Source organism: Bubalus kerabau, chromosome 1 (genome assembly GCF_029407905.1).
Source record: "Bubalus kerabau isolate K-KA32 ecotype Philippines breed swamp buffalo chromosome 1, PCC_UOA_SB_1v2, whole genome shotgun sequence".
Taxonomy (NCBI): Eukaryota; Metazoa; Chordata; class Mammalia; order Artiodactyla; family Bovidae; genus Bubalus; species Bubalus kerabau.
The window spans coordinates 164,933,979-164,944,002 of record NC_073624.1 but is presented as its reverse complement, the minus strand read 5'-3'; the positions used below and the strand labels follow the sequence as shown (position 1 = coordinate 164,944,002).

At 55.3% G+C, this 10,024-nt stretch overlaps 1 protein-coding gene across 1 annotated transcript; it reads left to right on the top strand.

Annotated features, from left to right (window-relative positions):
• Positions 1–2,871: 2,871 nt before the first annotated feature.
• On the top strand, positions 2,872–9,487 carry SYT15B (synaptotagmin 15B). The gene is made up of 5 exons (XM_055566439.1): positions 2,872–4,227; positions 5,615–5,785; positions 6,356–6,476; positions 7,702–7,881; positions 8,781–9,487. Exons 1-5 carry the CDS (start codon positions 3,787–3,789, stop codon positions 8,921–8,923), a joined length of 1,056 nt encoding a protein of 351 aa, XP_055422414.1. The 5' UTR covers positions 2,872–3,786; the 3' UTR covers positions 8,924–9,487.
• Positions 9,488–10,024: the final 537 nt, after the last annotated feature.

The window sequence follows — 10,024 nt, the reverse complement described above, 5'->3', positions numbered from 1 at the left end:
GCACCTTACAGAAAAGTAAGCTCAAAATGGATCAAAGTTCTAAATGTAAGGCTGGACACTATAAAACTCTTAGAGGAAAACATAGGCAGAACACTCTGACATTAATCGCAAAGATATCTTTTTGGATCTACCTCCTAGAGTAATGAGAATAAAAACAAAAATAAATAAATGGGACCTAATTAAACTCAGAAGTTTCTGCATAGCAAAGGAAACCATAAACAATAAATAAAAAGACAACCCACAGAATGAGAGAAAATATTTGCAAAAAAAGCGACTGAGAAGGGATTAATCTCCAAAATATACAAATAGCTCATGCAGCTCTATGTGAAAAAGTCAAATCACCCTATCAAAAAATGGGTAGATCTAAATAGACATTTCTCCAAAGGTGACGTATAACTAACATATAAAAGTACATGAAAAGATGCTCAACATTACTAACTAGCAGAGAAATGCAAGTCAAATCAAATGAGGTATCTATCACCTTACACCAGTCAGAGTGGCCATCATCAAAAAGTCTGCCAATGGGTGCTGGAGAGAGTGTGGAGGAAAGGGAACCCTCCTATACAGTTGGTACCGCGTGGGAGCAAGGTCCAGGCTCAGGCTCTGTCTTTGGACACAACCATCAAAGCCCCAAAATAACAAGACCCACCTCCTCCCCGGACAAATAACTTCCTTTCCTTCTCCACTAACAGGTTCTTTGAGGTCTAAGACGCCTGCACAACAGCTCCCTACGGGGAGGTTGTGCGGGTGCCGGGAGTGCGCATCCTTGACGGGGCGGGGAACCGGGGCACGCTGGCTGAGGGCATTGTTAGACGAGCACAGCGCAAGACAAGGTCGTCAGGGGCGAAAAGCCCGCAGAGGAGGTTTTAGCTCGGCCCGGGGAGGCTTGGCCCTGGCGCCTTAACCGCACGGAGCCCCAGGCCCCCAGCCCTGAGCGGAGCCCTGGGGTTCCAGCAGCGCATGGTGGACTCCGCGCCCCTCCCGAGCCGCTATCTGGGCCGGGCCGGGCGGAGCTGCGGCCTCTGGGAGCCGGGTCTGTGTCTCGCGCCGTCCGCCGCTAACCCGAGCGCCCCAAGGCACCGCCCTCTACCGCCACCCCCACCCCTCCTTCCCGCTCAGCGCTTTAAAACCGCCTGGCAGCGGCTGAAGGCACAGACACCGGCGAGATCAAGCTCCGGGCCCGCGCCCCCGACGGCCGGCTAGAGCAACCCCATGGAAGGTAAGTGCCCTCGCCTGCCCTCCCACGCCCCCGGCGCCGCGCGGTGCCCCTTTGCCACCCTCTGGGGCGCTGCCTCTGCCCTGCTTTCCGCTCCTAGCAAGGTGTGGGGATACAGTTGAGGCCCACTCCTGGTAGATAGTTGCGGGTCAGGAGGTGTGGGTGTCTTTCCTTCTTACCTCCTGATCCCCAGGTCGGGGAAGCCCCCGGGCTCAAGCGTGACCCAAAGGAGGGACATTCCTCGCCTAGTGCGGGATAGAGGGGCAGAGCTCTCTCAGTTAGCTCAGGGTGAAGCCTCCCGGGTCTGGGCAAGTGTGGGGGCAGCTACTGGCAGCAGAGTGCCAGTGTGTCTTGGTTTCTCACACTCGCTGCTCCCCTCCTCCACCGCCTCCCACCGACTCCCCTATATGTGGGCTTGCTGCGATAGAAGGCTGAAGGGAAGGAGAGGTTTTTAGAGAAAGTTACAGAACTAAAGCAAGAGCCCAACCTCTCAGCAGGTTCCGGGACCCAAAGAATAGGGCTCTGAATGCCACCCAGGGCATCATCTCTTCCCTGGCTTTCCTTAAGCGCCTGCTGCCCACCACCCTGAACAGGAGTCCAGGGAAGATGGAGGTTCTGATAAGAGAAGGCTTAGTTTCTACACAGAAGCACAAGGAAAAATGGTTCATTTAACCCAAGATTCCAAGTCCAGAACCAGACAGCTCTGTACGGGGCATTAGGACCTCTAGGGCAATGGCTTTTCCCCTGAGACCCAGAAGAGCCGCGCCAGCAGCACCCTTCCCCAGCAGATGCATGAGCACATGAGCTCTGCTTCTGTGTTATTCCTGGGATCCAACCCAGGGAGGTGGGGTTGCTACCCAGATTCTGTCTCCAGAATGCCCGTGGTGTGAAGGGGAGTGACTTTCCCCAGGCATCACAGTCCTGGTGGTATCTGCCCCCAGAGCAGGTGGCCCTGGTGATTGGGGGCATCCTTGGGGGGCTGCTGCTGCTGCTGCTGTTGATTGGGGTGAGCTTCTATCTCTGGAAGAGACTCTGTGCCACATTCACCTATGAGGAGCTGTCAGGGACCACGGCTGCTTCCAGCACACAGGGAGACGCGCTCTGCCCTCCAGATGCCAGGACCCAGGCAAGCAGGTGAGGCAGGATGTGGGGCTAAGGGAGCTCCTGGCCTTGCTTCAGGCCCTCCCTGTGGAGTTTCCCTTGGAGTGGGGTGGAGAAGGAAAGGTCTGTTTGTTTATGGAGCGCCTCCTCTATGCTGTCAGCAGGCCAGGAGCAATCACAAAGAAACCCCAGAATCTGAGCCACAGCTATGAGGCAGGTGTTATGAAGCCCATTTTCCAGCTGAGGAAACTGAGGCTCAATGGACGTAAGTCCAGATAGCACAACTAGGAAGTGGCAGAACAGGCATTCAAACTCAGGCAGACTGACTCCAGGAGCTGCGCTCCTGCTCCACTCACCACGGCTGTGGGCAGACGGAGGAGGTGGCTGTGCGTGTCCCCTGGTGTGGGCCCGGAAGACGGTGCTCTTGCCTCCCCCGGCTCCTGCTGGCTTTTTCTCCTCTAGTTCCTGACTCTTAGTCTCTGGCTGAGCGTTCTGAGCCATACCATTCACTTGCCACCTATGTGTCATCTCCCTGCCTCTGGACAGGACACCAGGTGTGCCATTTGTGGTGCCCCCTTCCCTCCAAAGCCATGACTGGGTACCCCTGAGCAGCAGAGAGTGGGCCCAGGTCCCACAGGACCCCTGCCCAGCCCCGGAGCTCCTGCCCCACACCACTGGCAGCAATCTTGGTGAGTGTGCCCACCAGGGCCTGCCCAGGGGTCATGGTATGCCCAGGCCAGGACTGACCCATCTGCTTTCATGGGCCTGGCTCCTGAAAAGAGTCCAGATGGGACCCAGGGTGCCAGAGTTGCCCAGTGACCACTCTTTCTAGGTATTTCAGTTTACCAATGCTTGCTGCATCCCAGGCAGGGCTAGGTATGGCTTCACGTGCCATTTTGGAGTTAGACCATGGCTGGGGGAATCACCCCATTTTACACATTAATAAATTGAGGCTCGGGAGGGTAACAGTGCCATGCCCAAGGTCACAGAGGCAGTAAGCGACAAATCTGGGGTTGAAACCCAGTATTCCCAGGTGCAGCTCCTGTGCTGGGTCCTCCTCCAGGATGATGGGTTGGCCAATCCAGAGAGCAGAATGGTGGAAGCTGGGCACACAGCTTTCTGCCCACCTCCTTGCTCTGGAGACCTCGCTAAGAACCACCCAGTAATTAGCTAAGCCCTTACAATTTAAAGAGGAAGACAACAGGCAGCATTTTATCACTGAGACATCCTCTGGGACACCACAGAAAGGAGCCAGGCCAGATGCTGGGCACTGCACCCACATTGGCGGCCCTGACCTCTAGCGGTGGGGGTCAGTCATGGGGGCAAGGGTTGAATGAATACTGTGTCCTCTGCTAGGAGTCCCAGGAGGAGCAGGCCCAGATGTAGAATGTCTTAGTGCTGAGAATGCGTCCTGCAGAGCTGCACTAGAGAGAGGAGCTGTGTTTAGTCTGGAGAAGAGAGTGGGGCGAATGTGGTCAGGAGAAGCCGGTGAACTACCTTGTCAAGACTCAGCCAAGAAGGGCTGGGCAGGGAGGGGAGGGAGAGCCAGAGCTTGCGGTCCCCACGCCTCTGCCTTCCCCTGGCCTGCCAGTCTTCCCAGTCCCTGTGTTGTAGGAGATGCATGTGTGGTGGGGACCATCAACCCTGAGCTCTACAAGATCCCAGAGGACCAAAGTGAGGCTGACTTCCCTGAGGGCTGCCTGGGACGGCTGTGGTTCTCTGTGGAATACCAGCAGGAGGCCGAGCGGCTGCTGGTGGGCCTGATCAAGGCACAGCGGCTGCACGCCCCCTCAGAGAACTGTAGCCCCCTGGTGAAGCTCCACCTGCTGCCCGATGAGCGGCGCTTCCTCCAGTCTAAGACCAAACACAGAACCACCAGTCCACAGTTCGACGAACACTTCGTCTTTCAGGTATGACCTCTGAGCAGCCCCCAGGGACCCCATGCCACAGGCTGTACTCTACCCCGCCTGCCAGGCCAGGGTGTACAAGAGCCCTGACCCTTGATGGTGGGGGCAGATGATAGGCTGGAAGGATGAGGAGGCAGAGGGCTGGGCTCCTCCTGTACAGGCTGCCTGGAGGGGAGAAAGAGAAACATATTCTTGGAGCACCCACTGAATGCCAGGCCCTGGCTTATGGGACTCAGGAAGGCAGCCAAGACCCTGGAACATGATGAGATTTCTGACATGGTTATGCATGGAAGGTGGAGGGTGAACCCCCCCTCCACCCCGCCCTGCCCAGGCCTCTTGGGGTGGGGACCAGACTCACCCGTCCTGTCAGAGGCCAGAGCAGGACCTGAGAGCCATCTTGTGACAGGTGGTACCTCTGCATCATGGTGGGCAGGTGAGCTCAGGGTCCTGAGGTGATGAGGCACTGAGCCAAGCACACAGTGGCCTTGGGAACCTCAGCAGGTGACTGGGGCCCTTATGGGAAGCCAGCAATCAAGAGCTCCCGAGAGGCCTTGGACAAACATTTTTAAGAGCAGGGCAGGAAGCTGACTGGCAAGGTAAGGAGAGGCTTGTCTGCAACTGGGAAGACTGTGATTTCTACCTTCATCCGGGGCTGAGCACTGAGAAGAGGGGTGGCATGGGGCCCTGCCCGAGGCCATCCTGCTGGGCTCAGGCTGTGAGAATTCACAGGTGAACCTGCTCTTCTTGGAACCTCAAAATCCAAGGTGGGGAGGTTTGAAGTATTCCCTGCCCTGTGCCTGCACCAACCTTACCCTGGCCTCTCTGTGCTTCCCTCTCTAGGGAAGAGAAAGAGAAGAAAATCAAATTTAATTAACCATCTGCCATAAGCCAGGCCCTTTGATTGGGGTTTTATAACCCAGAGAGTAAGAACAATTATTCCATCTTACAGGTGAGGAGACTGAGTCTTAGGGAGAGGACTGTTCAGGTGCCAAATTCAGATAGCAGAGACGGGAGGTTCCCTGGGATCCAGGATGGGACCTCTCACACTTTTAGTGTAGGCAACTCACTTGGATGCCTGTTAAATGGTAGATTCTGCTTCGTGGGTCTGCGTGGAGCCCAAGGTCCTGAATTTCTAACAAGGTCCCAGGGGTGGTGGGTGCTGCTGGTTCTGGGACCACACTCTGTGTGGCAAGGCTCTGGCATAGCCTTCTACCTCCTGGGGACACTGGCCCCACTGTGGCAAAGGGTCCCCTGAGGATGCCTGGGTTTGGGGTGTGCAGGTCCCTGGTTGAGATACCCCTCATGGAAAGATTCTGTTTCCAGAACAACATATCACGTCATTCCATCCCCTGACCCTACCTGACTCCAGCCGGGCCCTCGTCTCTCCAAGGTATCCAGCAAGAGCATCAACCAGAGGGTGCTGAGGTTCTCAGTGTACCACGTGGACAGGCAGAGGAAGCACCAGCTCCTAGGCCAAGTGCTGTTCCCTCTGAAGAAGGAGACACTGGCAGGCAACTGCCGGCGCGTCCTCTGGAGAGACCTGGAAGCCGAGAGCCTGGAGGTAAAGGTTAGGGTCACCAGACACATGCCAGACCACCATGAGTCTGACTACCGTAGACAGCCAGCAGGTGTGGCCCAGCAGAATACTGTCCACTACCCCTACAAGTGCGACTTGCGGTGGTGGGCCCAGGCCAGAGCTGCATGGGACAATGGAGGTGCACCTGAGGCTCTTTTGCCCTGGAGATTACTTGGAGCATCCTGGAAAAACCACATTTGGATTCCCATCCAGATCAGATAGCTATGAAAGTTGACACCTCAAATGGACCTGCCAAGGAAATTACCCACTCTTCCCCCCAACACCGCCCCCAACCCCATGAGGATGACTCAGAATAGGCCTTGGAATTCCCCATTCCTAGGCTTGAATCCTCAGCTCTGGTCCTTACTATGTAATCTTCAGCAGGCCCCTTCAACTCCCCAGACCTCAGTTTCCCCATCTGTAAAATGCTGGGTGGGCTTCAAGGAGGGAGTATGGCTATTTCATGAGTACCCCGGGCCTGCCTGCCAGGAGGAAGGAGGAAGGCATGGGGGCCTCCAGTACCTACCTGGGGTGATTTCCTCTTGGCTTCTCCAGGCTCCCTCCGAATTTGGTGACCTCCAGTTCTGCCTCAGCTACAATGACCGTCTGAACCGCCTCACCGTGGTTGTGCTGCGAGCCAAGGGACTCCGGCTCCAGGAGAACACGAGTTTTGTCAGTAAGGTTTCCCCCTGGGGCAGGGCCCAGCCCATGATCTTGGAGCCTGGAGTCTGGCCCTCAACCCTGGCCATCCGGTTTCTGCTTGCATGTGCTACCAGGAGCATTGCTGCCTCCCAAGCCACACCCTCCCTCTCTGCACAGCTGCTGCTGCTGCTAAGTCACTTCAGTCGTGTCTGACTCTGTGCGACCCCATAGACGGCAGCCCACCAAGGTCCCCCATCCCTGGGATTCTCCAGACAAGAACACTGGAGTGGGTTGCCATTTCCTTCTCCAATGCATGAAAGTGAAAAGTGAAAGTGAAGTCATGTCTGACTCTTAGCGACCCCATGGAGTGCAGCCAACCAGGCTCCTCTGCCCATGGGATTTTCCAGGCAAGAGTACTGGAGTGGGGTGCCATTGCCTTCTCCGCTCTGCACAGCTAGGGTGTGAGAAATTGCTTCCTTATGTTGATTCCAAGGCTGCATCCCCTTGGCCTTCACCAAGACCCTTAAGAACCCTAAGACCAAACCTGCCCCTCCCTTTTCCCAAAGCAGTGCCTTGGCTCCTGTACTGTGCTGCTTGTCTCCAGCCCTGCCCTTCTGCCAAGCGAGGGCTCCCCCCAGGGCAGGGAGCAGCGAACAGGGTGTCCCTGCATGCAGAGCTTGACACTCGGCTAGAACTCAGGAGCTGGAGGAGTGCGGACCCCGCTCTGGCTCACCCTAAATGTCCAGCCCCATTGTGGGGCCCCCAGCAAGGGGGTGGTTGTCTGCCCCTTGTGCATCTCTGCATTTGGGTCATTATAAGCAAGCTGGCATTCAGCCTTCCACTGTGGATTCAAAACCCATCTAACAGCAACTCCTCCCCCAAAAAACTAAAAAACTTGACCTCTGAATGGGGTGCTTAAGGGCCCCAGGAGGCCTGGGCGCCCAGCAAGGAGGATCCACCCCACAATGGGGACGGATGGGCGTGTGGTGCCAGGCTGCAGTAACAAGGGCCAGCCAAACCTTGGGTGCATTCAGGAGGCAGAGAGGAAGGAAGAGGAAGGGAGCCAAGCATTTCCTTGGCTGTAGGCAGTACGCTAATCAACCCCGTTTCCTCTTGTAACGCCCTTTGGCTGCAGCAGTTGTGAGTAATGGGGTCCTGGCACCCAGGCGAGGCATGAGCCCGCCCACCCAGGCTCCCACGGGCAGGAGGCTGGGCCCCCTGCCTGTCTCTCCCAGCCTGCAGTCTGTCCTGCCCCTCAGGTGTGTTTGTCAAAGTGTCTCTGATGAACCACAACAAGTTTGTCAAGTGCAAGAAGACTTCGGCGGTGCTGGGCTCCACCAACCCTGTGTACAGCGAGACCTTCAGCTTCAAAGCCGTCCCCGCTGAGCTGGACACTGCGAGCCTCAGCCTGACAGTGCTGCAGAGCGCCGAAGGGGACAGTAAGGCTGCCCCCTCACTGTCAGCCTGGGATTGGGCTGAGGAGGGGCTGCTGTGCATTCAGGAAGCGTGGACCCTTTGGAGGGAACTGTATGGTTTCTGTTCTGTGCTTAAGGAAACTAGTGCTCAGAGAGGCTAAGATATTTACCCAAGGACACGGAGCTTGCTAGTGAGATAGCTGGAGCTCACACCCAGCTTTAATCTGGTGTCATTGTCCACAGGACCCTAGAAAGAGGTTAAAGGATGGCCCCTGCTACTCCGTCCTGGGGCAAATCTCCAGAGAGGTTGGGAAACAGCATAGCTACTTGCACTGGCCAGGTGACCTGGTGCTGTGGGTCTTTATGTGCCCTGTGTTGCCTCGCGCCCTCTGTACAAGCCCCGAGGGTCCTGGGTGAGGTTCAGGGTGGATGAGAGGGTGGAATTAGCCCGCGCTGCCCCTCACTCCAGGGCTCACTGTCACTGAGGCAGAGTTGTCAGGTCAGCTGGCCTCATGGGTCAGAGCTGAGGCCCCTTCTCCACTGTGATACTTGGTAAAAGGCGAAAATTATTGTTGCATGTTCCTGCTGAATATACAAGTTGACTGAGGGAAGAGGGCTTCTTTCTGGAGGGGCCCCTTCCTCCCTCAGCTCTTTGATGCAAGGCAGTTTGATGGCCCACCAGGAGGATGGGGGGCAGAATGGGTGCCCGCACTGAAGGGCAGGCTCTTTACTTGGGCTCCCTTCCCCTTCAGCTCCAGCTCCACAGCAAAGTCAGGACCCCTTTGGAGGCTGTTAAAGAGGGAGGGAGCTGGCTACTTCCCTTAAGAGAAGGAGTGAGTGAGAGAGAGGGAAGGCCCTGGTGATGGCTTAGGTGAGGTGGCTTCTAAGCTTCCGAGAATGACCATGTTCTCCCTCCCCTGCAGGAAGTCATGAGCTGGGCCGGGTGGTGGTGGGCCCCTACATGTACACCCGCGGCAGAGAACTGGAGCACTGGAACGAGATGCTTAGCAAACCCAAGGAGTTGGTGAAGCGTTGGCATGCGCTTTGCCGCACCACCGAGCCCTAACCAGGGCAGGGAACTCAGGTCTGCTCCAGAAGCTCTCTCTCCCCATAGCCATGCCTGACAGCCACAGGCTCGGACACTGCATCCAGCAACTCACTGGGCTGCAGAGTCAGCCTGAGCTGGGGGAATATGTATGCTGATATATAGGAGAGAAGAGGGGACAAGAGAGCCCTGGCCTGGGCAGTGGTGTGACCGGTGGGTTACATCTCAGCAGCCCGAGAGGCCCTCCTTGACTCACTCTGTCCCTCTTTGCCCATGGGGCTGCCTGGACTTAGAATCCTGGCTCCTGGTCATCCCTGTCTTGAATTGGACTGGAAACTCAGACATTGAGAAGAAATAGTCTCTTTAGTGAAAGCATAGCTGTACATGTGTAGAGTGCCGTGGAAACTTGGAAAGCTGATGATGTGTTAATGTTCAGCCTACACTTTTTCCTGCTGTCGTTTCTCTACCTTCTGCCTGGCAGAGAAGACAAGTTGTCTAAAGGGTTTACTTCAGTTGGTTCACAATAAATATTAGGTTGGTACAACAGTAATTGCATTTTCAGACTGTGAATTTTAAATCATTATAACTAGGCTCAGACACATCTTATTAATCAAAATAAGAACCATTACAATCAACACATTTTTACCAATGAAAATTAAGTTTGTTTATTCCTGTAGCATAACAATTTGTGCTTCAGGATTCAAGGAACTCTTGGAAAGCATTTTCTGCCTCCAGCTGATTGTGGAAGTGTTTTCCCTGCAAAAAGTTGTTAAGAGATTCTTGAAGAAGTGGTAGTCAGTAGGTGAGAGGTATATGGTGGATGAGGCAAAATTTCATAGCCCAATTCGTTCAGTTTTTGAAATGTTGTGCGATATGCGTTTGGGCATTGTCATGGAGAAGAATCGGGCCCTTCTGTTGACCAGTGCTGGCTACAGACGTTGGAATTTTCAGTGCATATCATCCATTTGCTGAGCATACTTCTCAGATGTAACGGTTTCGCTGGGATTCAGAAAACTGTAGTGGATCAGCCTGGCAGCAGACCACCAGTGACCATGACCATTTTTTGGTGCAAGTTTGGCTTTGGGAAGTGCCTTGGAGCTTCTTCTCAGGCCACCCACTGAG